Here is a 22,579-nt window from a genome sequence, read left to right as displayed (position 1 = left end):
ATTTATTTATTAACTTTGGCATACAAAACAAATTGTAAAAATGCGGTACAGTAATGAGAATAATTAAGGCAAGAGATCATTTACAATTCAAACTGTGTACACATCATGAAAAGAGTGATACAATTAAAACTTAAAGAAAAGAAAAGTATCAATATTTATATAAATACAAGAGAAACTATACATGCATTTAATTAACAAACGAAAAATTTCAATAGGTGTCCACCCGCTCCGGGCAGGCCGCGTCAGCTAACGTAGGCTTAAATAAAACAGATCCTTGTGAGATAAAAAAAAACTTTAATCCTACTAATTACTACTATAAAATAATTCACTCTTATATTACGAGTGCTGGAAAGACAGTTGAGTAAAAAGCAAAAAGTGACAAAGCCAAAGCCAAAACTGACAAATTGGTAAGCTAGTTATTGTTGTTACTCATTGTACTAAATACCTACTGTCGTATTGTCAGAAATAATTATTTTTCAAGTTCTTATTTAAGTTGCAATGTATGTGTGTAGGTATGTACTAGTCAAATTTTGCAACTGAATTTTGAACCACTTGCAGTTGTCAGATTGACCTTAAATTTTGCATATTTATACTTATGTAAATCCTGTGACAATAAAATCATTTGATAGTGCCCGACCAGGATCGTCTCTGCAAGACGGAATTCTCCTCAATAGTTTGCTCCTCAAGCTTTGACTTAAAATTTGGCACGGAAATGTAATTTATATGACAATGCCAGCACAGTCAACAAAAAGTACAGTCAGCAAAAAAAAGCTTGTATCAAAAATGAGACTTAACAAAAACTTATTAGTAATTAGGGAATACTCCTCTACAAAATTTGTATTTGGACGCTTATGAGGACAGCTAATTTTTAATCCAGAATTCTTCGAAGATAAAGAATTCCAAAATTTTCTATCGCGTTTTCTTCTGTTTCTCTTTCTTTGTCTTTTCTTTACCCCAAACTAAATAAGATATTGACCACTGTAGGTGATAGAACATGAATAAAAGTATAGTAACGATTAATATGAGTATTGGGAAGTAAACGGTTCCATATATCTTCTTAAATACAGGATATAACCATTGCCCCTTTTCTATGTATGTGTAGACCAGCCTGAAAAAAATATATAATTATTTTTCCCCACAAGCAAATTTTCTATAACGGCAATACCCACACGAGAATGTAGGTAGATTACAATTAATTAATTGTTAAACATGTGGTTCGAATAATTGAAAGTTAATTAAAATTATTTAGGAGTTAATTAACTTTTCCCACTTGATTAATAATCGCATAATGGGTCAACTATTGATTAACTAAACAAATAAAGACCAAAAATTGCACTAATAATAAATTGGACAAGGTTACTGTAATACAAATTGAAATTTTAAATAATTTAAACAATTAATTCCATACTTACACACTCAAGTACACCAGCATGTAAACAATCAGATGCGCAATATTTTTCATATGAGACTTCGGTTCGTATCTGGGTTGAAGTAATATTTCCCAAAGCACCACAGGGACTATGGCTGTGTGCATTATATGGTTAGATACGGGCGTCAACACCTTATCGATGAAGTCAGGGAAAATGAGACTTCTGTCATAAAAGAATAAGGTCCAGAACACTGTAAAGACCAGCTGTAAAAAAGTTAAGTATTAGTTTTTTATCCAGACGGAAATTTGCCGAATTACTAAAGTCATCGAAATAGCTTTAAGAATATGCATGTTGAAGTGGTCAGCCACATCACTCGAAGAACAGATAACCGTTGGAGAAAAGTCCTCGAGTGGCGACCACGAACCGGAAGATGAAGCTTTGGTTTGATAGGCCTCCCACTAGGTGGACTGTGGACATTGCGAGAGTTGCGAGCAACCGGTGGAATGCGTTGGACATAGTAGTTATACTTCAATTACCACTTTACATTGTAAAATACTAGGTACTTAAATTCTTGTATAGATTTTTTTTTTATGGTTTTACTAGCTTTTGCCCGTGGCTCCGCCCGCGTGGTATTCGGTAATCGCGCGCTGTTCCCTCGGGAACTGTGCATTTTTCGGGATAAAAAGTAGCCTTTGTCACTCTTGGGCCCATAAACTATCTCTATGCCAAAAATCACGTCGATCCGTCGCTCCGTTACGGCGTGAAAGACGGACAAACACACAAACATACAAACACACTTTCGCGTTTATAATATTAAGTATGGATGTAAATGACGGGTTGTTGTTCTTTGTGACTGCTTCAGAGGTCAAGCCACTAGGCCACCACGGCTTCAACAATGTCATTAATCATATGAAAAGTAATAAAGTAATATTAACTTACCAATGTGACCGGCCAGAGCAGTGCAGAAAATATTGTGTCTCTGCAGCCTTTCAGATGTTTGGGTAATTTGTAGTTTTTGTTAGCAGCGTTTCTCAGAAGTAATATTTCACAGGAAAGCCCCAAGACAGCATATATCATTTGAAGGAACTGTAACAGATATAGCCGCACATACATACCTAGTAACATAAAATAAAATGAAAGGATGAAAAACTAAAATAAAAAAAGTAATAAGTAAATAAAAATTTAAAACATGACAATCTTGTATTACTTTCATAAGAAGCAAAATTATTCAAGATTAAAATGGTTATTGACGTTCACTGCAGCACACATCTAATAAACTTGTGAATTTTAGTACAGCAGGGCTACTACGAAACTCGAAGTCAAAATACCATTATACGGGACATATCACGCTATTTTTACACAAGTAATATTTACCTCGACGACTACCGTCCCTCTCGCTCTCGTATTAAATAGTGTGTCAGAGTCAGAGGGAGTTTCGAGTTTCGTAGTAGCCCTGCAGTACCCGGCCATAAAGATTGCACATCGGTTTTTGGAAAGAGACTCGGCTAATTTCGGCTTCGTAGAGCGTTGTCACACACTACTTGTGACGTGACTTTTGTCAGTCGTTGTACAGGTGCAGTACGGACGCATTTAGATGAAAATATATTAAAGAGTTGTTGAAACCCCCCAAAACTTTAATTTGTACGATGGCATGTTTAGGAAAAAGATGGAACTATCCTTTTTCTAGTAGTTGCAACAGCTCTCTATAGATATCCGAAGTTTACATGTCATTAATTTGTCGTAAACTTCATAAAGTCATCGTAAGTGCAGTATGTATTTGATATAAAATGTCACTTAATAAATACTACGATTAATGGACGGTCTCCGGTAGTGTTCGGAAATCGTCGTGAACAGCCAATTGTCTTTTTTCAAAGACCGATGTGCAATTTTTGTCCCCGAGTACTGTACAGTCCAACGTGTAAAACTGTTTTTCAAACAACACTACGCTTAAACACGTTAGAAGTTAAAAAAATAAAATTATTTTCGTCATTAAACACAAACTTACGTATACACCCATAAGAAAATAGAATCCACGGAGTTTCATTGTTAAACGAAAATACTATAAGTATAATTCCTTGTCTAAAAAATATTTTATTAATACAACATGACTGAACACAATCATTAGCTTTTATTTAGTTTCATCTGTCCCGTTGTCTCTGTCTGTCTGTCTGGATTGAAATCTTGCAAGTTAAATTTGACCAACTTCCAGTAGTCAGATTGACTTGAAATTTGGAATACTTATGTAAATTGCGTGACAATGCATTAATCTACTAGTGACATCCTGGTAGTCCAACCAGGATCGTCTCCGCAGGACGGAACTCTTCAATGGTTAATGGCATCGACTTGAAATTTGGTATGCCAATGTAGTTTGGGTGACAATGCAAGTACAATCAACAAAAATACAGTCAGCAAAAAAAAGCTTTTATTAAAAATTAAATTTTTACCAAAAACTTATTTTATTTCATTCAATTAAAATGTACCTATTCAAATAGAAACGCACATATATTTTTGATTTCATTTTACCGACGAAACTCAAGTGGCCCTTACTTTAATTTCACTTGTATATTACCACTCCCTCAGTGTAAAAATAGCTTTTAAACACCTCAACAAATAAAAATTAATAATTAAGTAATTGTTGATTAAACTCATATATTTACTTACGAAATTCCAGCAAGTAAAATATCTGTGTCTCGTTTCCCCGAACAGTCTTACTCTTTTATCTCCTAGTGCTTCTTCGGTCATGTTCATACGTACATAGACAAGGTTGCCTATGTGCATAACTAGGGTCACTCCATAACCCAGCATCCGTAGATACCCGAGCTTCGACATTATGCTGAAACGAATAAGGTTTATGTTAGGATAACATTGGATTCGTAATTATAGTAAAAAAATCGTCAATGGCAAGTATGCAATATTAAAGAAATAATCACAAAGTTAGCACCATTAATCTTCTCCTTTGTAAGATTTGTAGTTAGATTAGACATACATTAAGGGGCTGTTTCACCATCCATTGATTAGTGTTAACTGACGGTTAAAGGTGATGCCGTCTCTATTTGTTTTGTTCGAATAGACGGAGACGGCATTACATTTAACCGTCAGTTAACACTAATCAATGGATGGTGAAACAGCCCCTTAAAGGGAAACACTGCAAGTTCATCTAGTGATCGATAAATAAGATACTGAATGTTACGTACGTATCATCACCCCAGCCTATATACGTCCCACTGCTGGGCACAGGCCTCCTCTCAGTACAAGAGGGCTTGGGCCATAGTTCCCACGCGGGCCCAGTGCGGATTGGGAACTTCACACGCACCATTGAATTGCTTCGCAGGTTTGTGCAGGTTTCCTCACGATGTTTTCCTTCACCGCAAAGCTCGTGGTAAATTTCAAATGTTAATCCGCACATTAATTTCGAAAAACTCAGAGGTGCGAGCCGGGGTTTGAAACCACGACCCTCTGTTTGAGAGGCGATAGGTCAAACCACTAGGCCACCACGACTTTTTCGTACGACTGTTACGTACGTATACTATGATATTATCATATTTGTGTATATTCAGGGATGTACACATATCAGGGATGTAACGGATGTTTTATCGGAACCAGAAACGGAATCGGAACCGAAAACGGAACCGGAATCAGAATCGGAGCCTGAGTGATAGGTGGACGAGATGTTAAAGGTAGGTCTACTAAACCTGGGGGTTTTTGTAAAACTATCATTTGATTGTGATCGCGAGTGTCAGAAACGTTACATGATTAGCCCTCTGTATGTTTTTGATGTACGCCGCCCAGTCGCCGCGGTCAGCATTGACATCCGATATAACTTGTGTTTCAAAAATAATGGAAGCGGAACCGGAACGGATGTTTAATATGAAACGGAAGTTCCGACTTAACGGAAACGGAATCGGAGCTCCGTCCGTAACATCCTTGGTATATATTGCCTAGACTAGATGGCCTCTAGTGGTTAGAGAACCTGACTACGAAGCTTGAGGTCCCGGGTTCGATTCCCGTGTCGGGGCAGATATTTGTATGAAAAGTACGAATGTTTGTTCTCGGGTCTGGGGTGTTTAATATGTATTTAAGTATGTATCTATATCTATATAATACCCATAACACAAGTTTTGCTAAGCTTACTTTGGGACTAGGTCAATTGGTGTGAATTGTCCCGTGATACATATGTGTATTCATACTTGTGTGAAGTGCATTCAAATATGTAGATTGATATAGATAGTGCCACGAGAGTTGAAGTGAATGATTACACACACAGCTACAACATGTCGTGTAATGACAGCAGGATTTTGACATTTACTCATTCATTTCATTCGTTCTCCTTTTGTGCCATCAGTTCATTTTTAACGGTGTGTGTAATTCATTCGCTTCAACTCTCGTCTCGTGGCACGATCTATAACAGTTGTATTGTATAACTCATTATTATAGTCAAGGACTGTAATTCATGAACCACCATGGGACCATTTCTCAGTAAACGTCATAGTGGCATCGCATTAATTAGCAATGAAAATCGTAGACTTTTCCTTTGAAAAGGTTATGGTGGCTCATAAATTAAAGTCCTTGACCGTACTAAAATTACAAATGTATGGAGCCCGTATCTGTGTGTGTATTAAAGTTAAATATTACTTGTAACTGCGGCGGATTCCTCGAAACCCGAGTTTTTATTTTTTATTTGACTGGATGGCAAACGAGCAAATGGGTCTCCTGATGGTAAGAGATCACCACCGCCCATAAACATCTGCAACACCAGGGGTATTGCAGACGCGTTGCCAACCTAGAGGCCTAAGATGGGATACCTCACGTGCCAGTAATTTCACCGACTGTCTTACTCTCCACGCCGAAACACAACAGTGCAAGCACTGCTGCTTCACGGCAGGATTAGCAAGCAAGATGGTGGTAGCAATCCGGGCGGACCTTGCACAAGGTCCTACCACCTGCAACAACTGTAAGATCGACCATGGTTAAAGTAGAAAGTGCCCTTTGAATTGGATGTTTGTCATAAGTTTTCTTACGTGGATTGAACATTTTGTACCTTTTTTATATAAAGAGTTTTAGTAATTTACATGTACAGTCAAGTTCATAAGCTTGTGAGCAAAAATTTGATCAAAAATATTTGATCATCATCATCATCATCTCAGCCGTAGGACGTCCACTGTTGGACATAGGCCTCACACATAGACCTCCAGTTGCTTCGGTTGGCAGCGGCCTGCATCCACCGTGATCCCGCAACTTAAACACACACACATTGATTATGTTTTGTTTATTTTTATTTTTAACTTCATTTAATGTATTCTATTTAATTTAATTTCATTGATTTGATTTTTAATTTCGTTCAATTTTATTTTTTTATATTGTACACCAAGAAAATGGTAGATCATAAAAGGACACACCAAAACACGAGGATCTTATTTATATACCTGTGGTCATGCAATAAACGATTTCATTTCATTTCACAACACCTTCTACGCCGTTGAGTCGTGTTCAGATATTTTTGATAAAATTTTTGCTCCGATGTTTAAGAACTCGACTGTACATGTAAATAACTAAAACTCTTTATATAAAAAAAATACAAAACGTTCAATCCACGAAAGAAAACTTACGACAAACATCCGATTCAAAGCACACCCTTTAAAGATTATATTGCAGATATATTTCACTGTATAGTAATTATAGGTATGATTATTGATATAGGTAGAGTCATTCACGATGACGCGTGCCGTGGTTCTTATTACAATGTCATTAATGGCTAATTTTCACAAAATCACGCGTCTTCGTGGTTGACACTAGGTATACTGACCTACAAAAACTTATCTTGCTATGATAACAACAGTAACAATCAATAAAATACTAACTTACCTTTAATAAAGTATTCCTTTTAAACTAAAATCCTTTATCAATCACTTTTACTAACATGTCCACTTCTGACAAGTAACTGTTCTTTACTAAAACGGGGTATGTATTATTCGATAGCGGTAGGGGAGAGCAGGTAGGATTCGTACACTTTTTACTCTAGGCCTTGTAAAAATTAACCAGTACCTAATTTCAAAATAATTGAAACACTACCACATTGCCTATATATCTAGTTACCATGGTAGTATTCATTAGAGTTGCCAAATAGCAACATTTCAAAGTTGTGACTGTTTCCCCAAAAAATGAGAAACGTACGAAAGCACCTCACGCTCGGGGTAGCTTCGTACACGGTGGAAGGCACATTCGTACATAGTGGGGAGCCTCCGTACAGAGTCACAAAAAAGCAATTTATACAAAGTACAAATATTTAATGAGGTCGAAAATAACACATAATCATATTATAATTCAGTCTTAATCAAAATAACAGTTTTTTTATTAATTGCTTAGTCCAAAGTCCACCCCGTGATGTAGTTGTTCAAAGCATCCTCTTCATTAGTCGATAAACTTGATTCGATGCAAATTTCGAGCTAAACACACGCTTTGGCATTGTACCTATGTACCATCGTTTTCAGCAACTGTTTTCTTGTGGAACTTTGTTAAGCGAGTTTAAGTGTTGTCGATTGATACCATAATTTTTGACCAGCTTTTCTAATAGACAAGGTTTTGACTAAGATCTCCTGCATAGCAGATTTCATTGTTTCTTCGTCTACCTGCCCTGTTCGAGTTCCCTTTTTAAGGTTCCGTACCCAAAGGGTACCAACGTAACCCTATTACTAATACTCCGCAGTCTATCTGTCTGTCTGTCCGTCCGTTTGTCATAGGGCTCTGTCTCTTTGAGTCGTAATAGTTGGACACTTAAAATTTTCACAGATTATATAAATAAATAAATAAATAAATATCATGGGACACTTGACACCAATTGACCTAGTCCCAAACTAAGCAAAACTGTGGCCACTATAACAATAAATACTAAAAACAGAATAAAATAAATACTTAGGGGTGCTCCCATGCAACAAACGTAATTGTTTTACAGTTTTTTTGCTTGATATTAATAACGGCAACAGGTAGACGCTTGAAATATTCACAGATTTCTTAGTTTTATAATTCCTTTAAGAAAAAAAAATTAAATTAAAATAAAATAAATATTTAGGTAAAGGGGGCTCCCATACAACACACTTGATTTTTTGCCGTTTTTTGCTAACGTCTAATGTTGTATAGATAATGGTACGGAACCCTTTGTGCGCGAGTCCGACTCGCACGTTGCCAGTTTTTTATTTACGTATATTCGAGGCAAGACTCTGAAACAATAAAAAAAAACCATAAATACTAACTCGGGGTACATTCGTACAGTACGAATCTACCCCACTCATCAATGCACGAAGGCACCCCAACACAAAAAAGCAAGAAATTAAATCAAAATAAAAATACCCGTTAAGATTATGTCAAAAATAACGTTAACACGAAAAACTAGAGCATTAACATATAACCCATGGATAATAACGTAAACGATTCGAGAAAAAGTTATTAGAGATAAACGCATTCAAAACTGAATCCAAAAATTACTTACGTGGAGCGAAAACACGTTTCGATCTGCCCTGACGAAGCTGGACGCCGCAGTGCCGCTCCGCTCCGCGGTTAGCCTATGCGTGTGAGTGGGAGTCACGCACACAAATACAATCGCGTCAATGTGTTTGGTAGTGGAGATATGACTACTGTACGAATGCTCCCTCTGTACGAAGCCTACCTGCTCTCCCCTATTTAACAGCGAACTATTGTATGTAGACCTCTCCCACTCCTTACAAAAACCACTGTGTAATACACTTAAAACTCTTTTTAAATGGCAAAGAAGCTCAACATAAGCTGGTCGCTTTCTGCTCATTGTTATTTTGACGTAAGCGACGAGTTTACTTGAAATAATTTGAACTGTATTTCAAAGGTATTAAGGTGTGTTTCGAAAATAGATGAACACTTCGCGCAGTTAGCGACTTTATGTAAGTTAAATAATGATTTTTATGATAAATATCTTTTGATTTTTTAATAAAAAACAGTGTTTTTCATTATTAGATTTCTTTATTATTATTTCTTTGCTTGTCAAACAACCAATACCTTGTCATTCAAACAGTATTTCATCTTTGGGTTCCGTAGGGTAGGCAATTATAAGTATAAAAAATACAGGTTTCGTTATGAATATAATTTTAGGTGCTCATTCAGGCAAATCCTTTTTATTTGGAATGATTTTAATGGTAAAATGAAACACTGTCGTTCTTTATTTATTCGTTATTTTATCAATTAATTATTAGGCCTATAATAAGGTTTAAATAAAACAAAGTCAGGTTAGGACACCATATTTATAACTCATAAATTGTTTTAAAAAAAATATCTAAATATAGGTAAATTAATTAGGAATATTAACACCTAAATATTTTTTTATTACCAACAAAATAACTAGTTATTGTAATCGCAAATGTTCTAAGACAAAATATAACTATTGGCGTAACTTATTAACGCAAAAAATAAAATAACTTTATTACGACTAAAAATCACATCAATCTTAGTTGCGGCAGCTTTAAGTCCGTTTCTTAGTATTAACTATTCTTTCTTTGGTTATTGGTTGACCCCACAAATAAGAGGCCACGTACCATTGTGTGCGATAGTGTATGTTGGTCAATACACACGAATACACCATTAACATGGGGGTGTATATCGTGCCGTCGGCTTTTTCAAATATGGGGTATATCCAGAGACGTTGTTCTACGGCGGTGTAGAAGAGTCTGTAACAAAATCGAAAATACAAACTGAGACATGGATGCACAGAAAAACCAGAAAAAGAGACCAGCACTGGGAATCGAACCCAGAGCCTCAGCAATCAGTGCTGCGTGCTTATAACCCCTACACTACTGCTGGGCACGAATCTAGACACGATTTTTTCCGACGATCACGGTTTTTTCACGATTTTTTTTTTTTTTTTTTCGATATGTTTTCACGGGTTCTCTATCGTTTGTCCGAATGTCATATGCCCGAATGTAACGTTGTCTAGAATTTTCATTTGCCATAAAGTAATTTATTTCTGAAATAGTAATTTCTTCAGAGTTGATATTAAACTAACCAAACCTAACCTACTGCATTCTATATGATGACATTAAAAAAAATCTAAAAACAGCACGGCTCTATATATTTTATGGCAAACGTTGGTATGGCAAGTGAGATTCGGGCAAATTAAATTCGGGCAAGTAAAGGTAAACGGTTTTCACGGCATACCCGTAAAAGTAAAAAATTTAGAGTCTGTAACAAGTTTTTGGTCAGGGTTTCGTAGTCCGAAAAGACAAAACCGACTAAGTATAGTAGGAATTATTTGAGCTGACTCGTTAACAGCCAACCTTGCGAACAAAGCCATTGTATTCTATTGTCCTCTCCTCAAGTGCATAATCCTCAGTTTTAAATTAAATGAAATATAACTTTTGCTAGGTATCTATATTATGTATTAATATTTTTTCCAAATTTTACCAATTAATAGATACCTAACTAACGCACAGCATTAGTTGCTAAGGTATTTGGAATTGCACATTACAAATACTAGGTACCAAATACTAAGTGCAAATACTTTATTATGACAACTCGAAAATTGATTTGTGAACCTTACCAAATGACAGCCCCGCAAAATGCCCGCTGGAGTGCGACGTATCACCGTAAACCAAGTGGTTTGGATAGATATTTAACTAAATGTAAACAAACTTCAGCAGCCAGATTTGGTACATTCAAGGATTTAATAGTAGATTGATAACCAAGAGTGGAAAGTGACCCATTTCACCCGAGATATTTCTGGCGCTCAAACGAAGGGAATCGAGGGGAAACGCGTAATTTCACCCGAGTTAGACACTCTACTTCTCATTTCGACTGTGAACTCCAACGGTACCTTTTCGACCTGGCCACTTGCAAACCAAATATAAAATCAACTAGGCAAAACAAATACTTACACAATAAAATACACAACAGTGTAGATAAACAGTATAAGTGCATTCTTCATATGGTTTCTAGGCTCCGTGAGGGGCTGGAGCATTATTTCCCATAGAACCACTGGCACAATAAAACTATGTATGACGTGGTTAGACAAGGGTGTAAGTATCTTGTCTATGAAGTCAGGGAAGACTAAACTCTTATCGTATAGATAGAAAGGCCAGAATAGCGTAGCCACAACCTGAAATAGAAAATAATGTAAGATACCATGGGCATTGTCCAAAATTTTTATTGTTAGTGTTTTTGCGACATCAAGCCTATTTTGTCTTTTTTATGTTTTTTTTTTGGTAGTTTTTGCGTGAATTTAAAACAACACGCTCTCATAAATTGCTCTTTTTTATGGTATAGGGGGCAAACGAGCAAACGGATCGCCTGATGGTAAACGATTACCGTCGCCCATGGACACCTGCAACACCAAAAGAGTCACAAGTGCGTTGCCGGCCTTTTAGGTTGGAGTACGCTCTTATTTTTTCTATTTTATCGGTATTTATATTTGATTGCTCTTCTTTCCCACTCAAAGGTTGACTGGCAGAGATCCTTTCAGGGATAAGCCCGCCATTGTACTTGGCACTGTATTTTTGTAAAAAAATTGTATTTCCTTTTTGTCCAATAAAGAGTATAAACAAACAAACTACTTACTTAATTTTGTTTAACTATTTATTTCATTAGAAAAACTTTTAGTTACATGTGTGCGAATGTGTGTATATCGTTGCCTTATCACGCTAAAACAACTAAATGCATTTTAAAGCCAAAATTATGCACGAAATTTTGAGACGATTTTTTTAAAGTGGTTATTGTATGCTTTTATTGCTGACTGTACCTACTTGCATTGTCATCCGACTATAGAGTATACACACCAAATTATAATATCATTTCCGATCACACGAAATGGATTACAATTCGCAACATAATAGAGCCATGATTGAGCTTAGTTAATTACACTACTTAAAACTTTCAATATTAAATCAATCAACGAAGTTACGTCGTAACTTGTGATTCTCAAAAAAAACCTATATCAGAAAACTGATATGATGATGATGCAAATACAAATTTTTCATCAACATAACTACTTTCCATAAGAAACAAACGTTAGCTAGTTTTATCTCGACACACTGCCATCTATCGGCGAATAGGGAAACATTTTACCAACGGGTCTCTCATATATAAATGCAGGTCGTTTCTATAAGCGGAAAGGAGTTGAAACATGCATTTAAAAAAACACTAATTGGAATCGGCATAATTATTATTGCTTCGGTAATGTGATATTAATAATAATAAAAATAAAATTATTTATTTCGGGCAAAGTGGATATTAAGTACCTACCAACATTACACGGTAATTTTTAATCGGTGATTAGAAGTTGATAATATTAATAATCAGACAAAATTGAGTTCGGAATTGAGGCTTTGCGCAATAATTTCGCTGTTTAATTGGTAAAAAATATGATTAATAAATTATAAATAATATTATCAAGGACATTAATTTTAAATATAGGTCAACTGAACGACGGACATGTATCTTTAGGAATTTCGTACTTTGTAAATTATAAACTAACCCTAATTTACAATTTACTAGCCTGTTGCCCGCGACTCCGCCTGCGTACTCGTTAATCGCTATCCCGCGGGAACTACGCAATTTTCCGGGATAAAAACTATACTATGTCTTTCCGCTGGACTCAACCTATCTGTGAAGAGGTAATAAACAAACAAACAGACTTATAAACTAGGTATCTCATTTAAGATGTGGAGAAAAGTCTTTCTCCATATGCGACAATGATCATTGAGGAACACCTTATCCATGGTAGAAAAGAAATGTTATGGTTTTAATTTACATAACACAAAGCGCTACCCACTTTAGTCAACGGCCGTTATAAAGTTAATCCTGACACATTGCACAACTATGAAGTTTCTGAATATTGTCAATATGAATCATAGACAAAAATGCACTGTTTATTTGTTGCGTGCGACAGAGGGGTAAGAATAGCATTTTTTTCCAATGATTGACGTTAACAATAATCAGGAACTTCATGTTTTGCCTAACGTTTCTGGCGCTCGCAATCACAATCAAATGACAGATTTCCCATTACAAAAACTGTAATTTGATTGCGATCGCGACCGTCAGAAACGTTAGGCAGAAGGCCCTAAGACCCATACCTAGTGCTTACAAAATAAATGATGTTGATAGTAGTGACATTTAAGAAACAAAATAAAATTTAACGACTGACATAACTGACCTCACCATCTGCTTATTCCGGTTTCGTTGATAAATAATTACAATTTCTTATTTATGTTGCGAATATGTAAATAATAAAAACACGTTTTGTGGCTTTGTTTTTGGTTTGTTGAGCCACATTTTTGTTAAGGGTATAATTAAAACACGTATCACACGGAGAGCAAGCAAATAATAAACCTACCTAATATATAAACGAGGAAATGCTGCCAGCTTTTTGACACAACGAAACGGGAGCCATTTCCAGATTTAACTTTGTCTTAATTAGTTTTTAATTTAGTTATAACTTACTAATATAATTTTGTTATTTGTTATTTGGTGTAATATATTTTTGATCTCAATGAGGGCTATCGCGAATGAATTCGCCGCTAGAGGCGCTAGTGTAGCGTGAGGTCTCCGAAATGTCAAATCTCATAGTTTTTGGGTGCGCTACGCGGGTTTATTTATAATTAGAATAATTTTGTGAATATTTTGCAATATCTGAAATTAATTATGGCAATTATGCGTTCCGGGGCAATGAATGTCTGTGTTTTGAGACAGTTTTGTCTTTCGGAAACCTTAGTCCTCCCTTTTTTCCGAACAAAACGGGGACTATGCAACACTGTGGCATGCTCGATATTTTTATGGTACGGTTTTAAGGTGTATTAAATATGATTTTAATCTAAACTTTGTTTTCACGCCCGTAATAACAGACTTTCAAAACCATACTTAAAACCTCACGCAACAGTGCGCCATCTAGTGAGACAAAAAACGATAGCCCTCATTCAATGAGGGTTTCCTAGACAGGTAAAATGTCGCTAGATGGCGTTAGTAGCGTAGAGCCGGTCCCGTTTGACGCTATGTACAGTCTCGCTGCGAATGGCTCCTTTAGTTATTTATTCACGACACTAGCGCCATCTAGTCTGCTACAGAAGCCTTCATTGTTACTTTGCCCTTTCACGAAGCTACAAGTTACGCGATTGAAAACACCTAGTTTTCATATCATTCTAAATTCATGACCTGCTTATCTACGCCATACGAGTACATGGGTTTATAGGTACTCGTAGTCATTCACGATGACGCGTACCGTGAATGAATGAATGAATGAATGAATGATTTATTTGTATAACATAGGTAAGTTACAAAGATTTTTAAGATTTAAGGGATTCTCTATGTTTTGCCGTTAGGCGTACAAATATTTGCTTATTTAAAACAATAATATAAAATATACTTAAATTAACTTGTTATCTCCAGGAATTCAAATTTAATATAGATAAATTAGTTAACCTATTAACTCTAAATCCATATTAGTCCAAAACAATAGCAAGATAATATACATTTAAAAAAAAACTATGCATCATAAATAAAATTTAATAATTATAAATTCAATTATTAATCTTCACAATTCTTCTTATTACAATGTCATTAATGTCTAATTTTGACTAAATCACGCGTCTTCGTGGATGGCACTAGGTATATTTAATAGATTTTAGAGACAACTTAGTTTTTGTTTCTATTGAACGAACAACAAATAAGTAATAAAGATTTCTACAGCAGGGCCCTATTTCACGAATCTACAAGTTACGGTTTACTAGTTAGGTACAGTCACCAGCACCAATATCTGACACAACAAGCGTGCATAAATATCTGATACGACTCTATTTCTAGGGCGGGAAAGACTTGTCAGATATTTTTGCACGCTCCGCTGTGACAGATATTAATGCTGGTGACTGTACCAATAACTAGAGTTACAATTGCAAGTGCTAGTAAAATCTGTTTCACTAATAATTCATGTAAGACTAGTGCATTCCTCTTTCACTAATGTTACCAGACTAGTATTACCACCCCGTGGATCATTACGAGTATATTACTAGTGTATGTTTCACAAATTTACAATAGTAACCTACTAGTTACTTACTAGTCGCGAACTAGTAAATGGGTCAATCAACTTTTTTACCGACACTAATCTGTCCGCGACATTTTTCAAACAATTGCAGATTTTTATAAGTAAACATGTTTTTTTTGTAATTGAATAAATGGTGTACATGAATACATGCCACCCTACGTAAGTTCAATCTATTAAACCGTGAAATATCTTGTTGGAAGTATGATTTTTTGGTAACGCCAGAGACAATTTTGGTAACGCAGGAGACGCCCAAAGTGTGGGTAAAATAGTTGATTGGCCCAAATACTGGCGAATTTCACCATGCTAAGTTGACTTGTTTCACGAAAGTGAAAATATTTAAATACACTAGTAAAATACCAGTGTTAACCTACAAGGTCCGAAGTTTCGTAAAAGTTACTTGTAACATTTTTCTCGTGGGCAATTATTAATTTATGCAGATTTATTGAATTAATACGAAACTTGAGGTCCCGGGTTTCTATTCCCGGCCGGGACAGATATTTGTATGAATAATACGAATGTTTGTTCTCGGGTCTTGGATGTTGAATACTATTTAAGTATGTTTATCCGTTGCCTAGTATCCATAGTACAAGCTTTGCTAAGCTTAGTTTGGGACTAGGTCAATTGGTGTCAAGTGTCCCATGATATTTATTTATTTTAGTTTATTTATTTAAATAGTAAATTATAATAAACAATATAGACTGATTCCGCAACTGTTGACGATGTTGTTATTATTCGTCGCCAGTTTATTTTTTCGAAAAATGACTACCTGGAAAATCCTCCAAAGTATTTTTATTTCCAGTAACAATTTGAGAACAGTTAACGTGTCCTTTTTTTGAATTTAACAATTTTACTTCATAAATTTTTATGTTCATAAAACATAAAGTAAATGTCAATATAATCAATGAGGTCATAATTGTGCGAGCAATTGTTCGATGAGAGCGGAACATAGATGTCGCTAGTGCTGCTGCATGAGTAGCGTAGTAGAAATATGCAACCTGAGATATGTATGCATAGGAAAAAATTGTTCTCTTTTTCTGGTTTTTCTGTGCATCCATGTCTCAGTTTGTATTTTCGATATGGTTTCACGGTATACCCGTAAAAGTAACAAATTTGGAGTTGAAATAAATATACAAAAAGACTCCAAAAAATCAATCATAATTTGATTACTTGGTAGCGACATCTCTTGTTTGGGTGAGCGGTTAGTTCCGAAAGAATGTGACGTTTCTCGATGAGAGCTGAACATAGATGTCGCTAGTGCTGCTGCATAAGTAGCGTAGTAGAAATAAGCAACCTGAGATATGTATGCATAGGAAAAATTTGTTCTGTTTTTCTGGTTTTTCTGTGCATCCATGTCTCAGTTTGTATTTTCGATATGGTTTCACGTTATACCCGTAAAAGTAACAAATTTGGAGTTGAAATAAAAAATACAAAAAGACTCCAAAAAACAATCATAGCAAGTTTTTGTTTTAATCAAGAGTTGCATGATTAAACATTTCAACAAAATTGAATTATATTTCTAGTTTCTAGTTAGCAATCAATTATACCGAATACTCGGTTCGGTAAAAGTTTTACCGAACAGTCGGCCGATTATTCGTATTCGGTAAAAACCACGTTCGGCCCATCTCTTATACTTACGAAAGTAGACGGCCATACTATGGCGGAGAAGAGGGTCTTCCGACCCTGGCTGAACAGCTTGGGCAGCTCGTACCTTTTATTCTTGGAGTTTACTAAAGTGAGGACGTCGCACGTGAGCCCCAGACATGCGTAGACCATTTGGAACAACTGAAAATGAGAATATTAATGACTATATAGCCAATACTCGCGACCTACGACGATTATTATCCGCGTAGAATTCGTTTATCGCTATCCCGCGCGAACTATGCAATTTTCCGGGATAAAAACTATCCTATGTCCTTCCCAGGGACTCAAACTATATGCATACCGAATTTCATCTAAAACGGTTCAGCGATTTAGACGTGATGAAGTAACAAACAAAAAGACTTACAAACTTTCGCACTATAATATAAATTATATAGTGGGATCAGTATTTAATCTTGGTATATAAAGTTCTTATTAAAATTTACTTAAGCTTAAAAAAAAAATTAATTAAAATAAAAACAAAATTACTTTAGAAAATAAGATATTGATTATTTCTGATGTACAATAAAGAGTATTGTATTGTTTTGTATCTGGTATCTAATAGCTCTGTATGTGAAAGCTCGTTAGCACTATAAGACCAATTTTACCTTGTCTTAAGCAAAATATACTATTTTCATTTCATTCCATACCTACTCATAAACTTTCGCATTTACAAAATATTAGTTAGTACAGATCGATTCTCAAGCACTGAACAAAAGTAATGTCACTTAAACATTTTTGTTGAAAAATTACAGATGTATGACATTTTCATATTTTTAGTGAAGTGTATTCAAATAGGTATAGATAGTGCCACGAGAGTTGAAGTGAATGATTACACACACAGCTACAACATGTCGTGTAATGACAGCAGGATTCCCTGGCGAAGAGGGCGTTGTCTCTTGTGGGACGCAACGTGCGTTAGCACATTTGCTGTAAATACTTGTGATGTTTATATATCATTTAATAATATTGTAAGGGGCTATTTCACCATCCATTGATTAGTGTTAACTGGCGGTTAGGTGTAATGCCGTCTCTATTTGTTTTGTTCGAATAGATGGAGACGGCATCACATTTAACCGTCACTTAACACTAAGGCAATTTTTTGCAGGTGGTAGGACCTTGTGCAAGGTTCGCCCGGATTGCTACCACCATCTTGCTCGCTAATCCTGCCGTGAAGCAGCAGTGCTTGCACTGTTGTGTTTCGGCGTGGAGACTGGAGAGTAAGACAGCCGGTGAAATTACTGGCACTTGAGGTATCCCATCTTAGGCCTCTAGGTTGGCAACGCATCTGCAATTCCCCTGGTTTGCAGATGTTTATGGGCGGTGGTGATCTCTTACCATCAGGAGACCCACTTGCTCGTTTGCCATCCAGTCGTATAAAAAAAAAAAAACTAATCAATGGATGGTGAAACAGCCCCTAAATCTGTTAAAAGAAAATATACCTAGTTGAGTTTCTTACCGGATTCTTCTCAACAGAAGTTTTTCCGAACCGGTGGTAGATTTTTTTGACATAAGTGCTTGTTATGGCCTAAATTGAATAAAGGTATTTTGCCTTTGACTTTGACTTTGCAGCGACCCATTTGAGGCAAACTGTTGGGTCGGCGGGTACAGCGGCAGCAAATGCCGCCAAATCAAAACACGCCAAGTATTCCGCCTTGAATTCCACGTATGATTTCGTGCCAGTCCCTTGTGAGGCCCTTGAGCTTTAAGGAGCTGGGGCGACGATTGAGGGAGAACGGCAACGACCCCCGCTCGGGGTCCTGGTTAGTTCAGCAGGTCTCCATTCTCAGTGGGGCAATGCTGCTGGTCTAATCCCCATTACCCCCACCTTTGGGTCGGGCAGGACTCTGGACGGGGATTGTGTTTGTTAAAATTTATTGTGTAGTTTATTTGTGTAGGTATTTTTAAAAGTTTGACGAAGCTTGTTGCGGATGTATCGATGTGTTATTTCTTTATTTAATTTTATTAATTTGACGAAGCATGTGGCTAAATATTTTTATGTTTATAAATTATTGTTACTTTTTTTTTTGGCAGGATTTTGACATTTAAATACTCATTCATTTCGTTCATTCTCCTTTTGTGCAATCAGCTCTTTTTTAGCTGTGTGTGTAATCATTCACTTCAACTCTCTCATTCAATCATTCAATCCATTCGTGCCAGCTCCTGTGAATTGACCTGTAGTAGGATGTGTATACTTACGAAATTCCAACACGTAATAAACCTCCACTGGATGCCTATGTATGCTCGTATTTTGGGGTCCTTCATGACGTCGCCCTGATGGAAACTGCGCATATATACTATGTTGCTGATGTGTATTGCCAGAGTCACCACATAGCCAAGTATGCGAAGGTAGATCCGAATCGCCATTGCCTGGGAAATCACCAGAAATATATACTTTTTTTCATCACACTTGCTCGTAAACTGTGTCGTAACATGCAGGCTACCTTGGTTGCAACCCCCCAAATAAAACCCTCGACCTTAATGTGCTTGTCATGAAACCCGTGGGCGGTAAATGAGTCCATGTCCGTACCAATTTTCATGTCATGAAGCCCGCGGTCGGTAAATGAGTTTGTTACTGCATGGTGTGCTGCTGCTCCGTGCGCGCGCTGCACACGCACGCCATGCACATGCTGCGGCGGGGAGCTGGCGCTGCCTAGAGCGCAGCCAGCGGTATCGGCAATTTTTGAAAAAATATTAGTTTTTCTTTTAAAAATATACAATTTTACTCGCAAATGTGATGAAAAACATTGTATGTCGCACGGGCGGTACTAGAATTACGAACATCGACTCATTAAAGCCCTCAGTCTTCGACTTCGGGCTTCTAATAGAGTCTCGTTCGTAATTCCTTATTTACCGCCCTTAAGACACAATGTACTATTAACCCATATAAATAACATATACCGGTAGGGAGTACCACCCTACAAACTCAGTAATTCACGAGTATCATCATCATTATTGGTATACTAGACTAGAGTTTACCCGCGGCTTCGCACGCCTAAACTATTCGATCTGGTAGTTACAATTAAATTAGTTACAAAATTCCTGTGGGAAATCCCAAAATTTATATTTATCATAATCTTCATTGAGGTGTTGTGTTAAAAACAACTATCCCGTGGGAATATTGGAATAAAAGTAGCCTATGAGTTATTTCAGACATCCAGCTATCTACATGCCAAATTTCATGACTCTAAGCCCAGCGTAATCTGGCGCGCGGAAATGAATAGGTAAAGAGCTTTACAGACTGCAATGCAGGATAATGAATGGATTTCTTTTTCCCTGAATGGCAACACTGGCATATATAATAGATCGCTCGTTTTTGGCTCAAAATTCGAACTCGTGATTTTATTTTGCTTATTATACAAAATGTACACACCCAATATCATATTTTCTCAAGTTTTTCGCGATTCCCAAGGTTGGAAGAAGCGAATTGCCTTAAAATTTCAGAGAAATAATGCGGTGTTTGGGAGAAACGTGTCAAAATGGTGTTCTCTGCTAATCCTGCTCTGTCTCGTTTTTTTGTCTTGTTCTGGCGGTTCACTTTTATATTAAAGATATGTATTTTGAAATTTATTAATTTATGAATTGTTAATTGTTGTTTGTTTGTAAGAAGCATGCTGCGTGTTAGACTGTGGCTATTTGTATGCCTTATGTACGTATGTATGTATGTAAACTCTTTATTGTACAAAATCAGTAAACAAACACAGATGACAAACAATGAAATACTTATACCTATGCCTTATGTATGGCGCAACATAGTCTTACTGACAATTACCTGTCATTTATATCCACCTGTTTTCACCTATTATCTACTACCTACTACTAATCTACTGTTCGCATCTGCAATCCCCCTGGTGTTGCAGGTGTCTATGGGCGGTGGAGCTCTCTTACCATCAGGAGACTTACTTGCTCGTTTGCCATCCAGTCGAATAAAAAAAAAGTGTTTGGCAAATAAACGTATTTGAATTTGAATTAAGCCGTTTTTGAGATATTGAACTTTGAAGTGACAAAGTCCCGACTTTGTCCCGACTTTGTAACCCCCGGGTTATCCAACTGTTTGGTGGAGCCTCCACTCCTTTGTTTTCAAGACTGCTAGACTTCTAATTTCGGGCCGGTAATGTGATGTTATTTCCAAGACAGGTATCTTTTTTTAATGAGCACGTGGGTCATCTGATGGGAAATGACCATCACAGATCACAGCCCGTCAATACCGACAACTCAAGGAGAATTACTGGTCTGTTGCCGGCCTATAAAGATAGCATAAGCCCCTCTTGAAAGACACGGTGCCATGGTTGTCTGGAATAATGCTGACAGAAGTTGATTCCTCAATTTAAATTCAAATTCAAATAATTTATTCTGTAAATAGGCCACAACGAGCGTAATTTTTTTCTAAACTATCAGCGCTTTCGGAACGACCGTCACTGTCAAGAAGAATGCGCCGCAAGAAACTTGGCAGAAAGTCATTTGTCATATGACTAAATTAAAAGAAAGAAAGAAAAGAAAGAAGACTTCCAGTCTAAGTCTAAGTCTAAGTATTCTTCGAGTAAGAAGAATTCACTAATACGGTAGACACACAAATACAATAAAATTTACACAATTACACAAAAATAAACCAAAAGAAATACATGAAAACACACATGAAAATACTAACATAATCAAACAACAACTAACAACTGGTGGCATGGTGTACGGTTGTGTCTCACTGAAGATGAGCTCTGGTTGAGTTCGAAACGCGTCAGTGTAGTGTGGTGGTGGTGATAGATGGGTTTGTGTGATTTGTGTGTGTTCTTACAGTGTGGAGGTGGAGGAACTGCAAGAACACGCATGTTTTGCATAAGCTTAGCTATCGTAAGGTCGCGGGTGAGCAAGGAAATTCTTTTAGTTCATTTTGTCCCCGCTAAGGCGAAACGGTCGCTGACTTTGCATTATGCTGAGTCGTTAAAACTTACGTTTTTAACTTACCTCTTCCAATTTTGTGTCACAGATGTTTTGAAAAACACTCAATATATTATTTATTTATATTTTATAAGACTTAACGTCGAATTGAGGTGCGTTGTCTAGAAACGACTTTATTCAACTGATAAACGTGACCTTCATTATACAGATATTCGATAAAGGAAAAACGCGATTTCTTGTTTCTAACCAGTTTTAAATTAATCATGAATGTTAATGCCATGGTCATTGTATGCTTTTTATGTAAACATAAAACCAGGTTATCCCATAAAAAGTTTGTATTAAAAATTACATATTTGATAGGTACAAGCTTTTTTGCTGACTGTACTTTTTGTTGACTGTAGGTACTAGTATTTTACCTAGTAAATTTCAAGTCATTACCATTAACCGTTGAGGAGTTCCGTCCAGCAGAGACTATCCTGGTTGGGTTACCACGATGTCACTACCAGATTGTTGTATTGTCGCCAATTGCTTACTTACCTTGTAATTTTCTCTCTGTGTATCTGTTATCTGTATAGCTTACTATTTCTGGTGTTCAATAAACAGTCTTTGTATTGTATTCACATAAGTAGCTACG

The 22,579-nt window shown here is 36.5% G+C and overlaps 1 protein-coding gene across 1 annotated transcript; it reads right to left on the bottom strand.

The window, feature by feature from the left end:
* Positions 1-277: 277 nt before the first annotated feature.
* LOC141443238 (uncharacterized) lies at positions 278-19,908 on the bottom strand. Its single transcript, XM_074108447.1, has 9 exons — positions 19,497-19,908; positions 19,252-19,422; positions 17,050-17,196; positions 11,261-11,481; positions 9,860-10,057; positions 4,032-4,203; positions 2,310-2,456; positions 1,413-1,633; positions 278-1,108 (listed from the first exon to the last, which is right to left on the bottom strand). The coding sequence occupies exons 1-9, from the start codon at positions 19,590-19,592 to the stop codon at positions 910-912; spliced, it is 1,572 nt and encodes a 523-aa protein (XP_073964548.1). The 5' UTR covers positions 19,593-19,908; the 3' UTR covers positions 278-909.
* Positions 19,909-22,579: the final 2,671 nt, after the last annotated feature.

Source organism: Choristoneura fumiferana, chromosome 27, assembly GCF_025370935.1.
Source record: "Choristoneura fumiferana chromosome 27, NRCan_CFum_1, whole genome shotgun sequence".
Lineage (NCBI taxonomy): Eukaryota > Metazoa > Arthropoda > Insecta > Lepidoptera > Tortricidae > Choristoneura > Choristoneura fumiferana.
The sequence above is the reverse complement of the archived record's forward strand: the minus strand, read 5'-3'. Positions and strand labels throughout refer to the sequence as shown.

Excerpts from the sequence above, each read along its gene's own strand:
- LOC141443238 (XM_074108447.1), bottom strand. The coding sequence starts at position 19,592 with ATGAAAATTGGTACGGACATGGACTCATTTACCGCCCACGGGTTTCAT. Across the intron at positions 19,423-19,496 it reads TTTGGGGGGTTGCAACCAAG|GCAATGGCGATTCGGATCTA; the intron begins GTAGCCTGCATG and ends GTGATTTCCCAG. Across the intron at positions 11,482-17,049 it reads TAGTATGGCCGTCTACTTTC|GTTGTGGCTACGCTATTCTG; the intron begins GTAAGTATAAGA and ends TTTCTATTTCAG.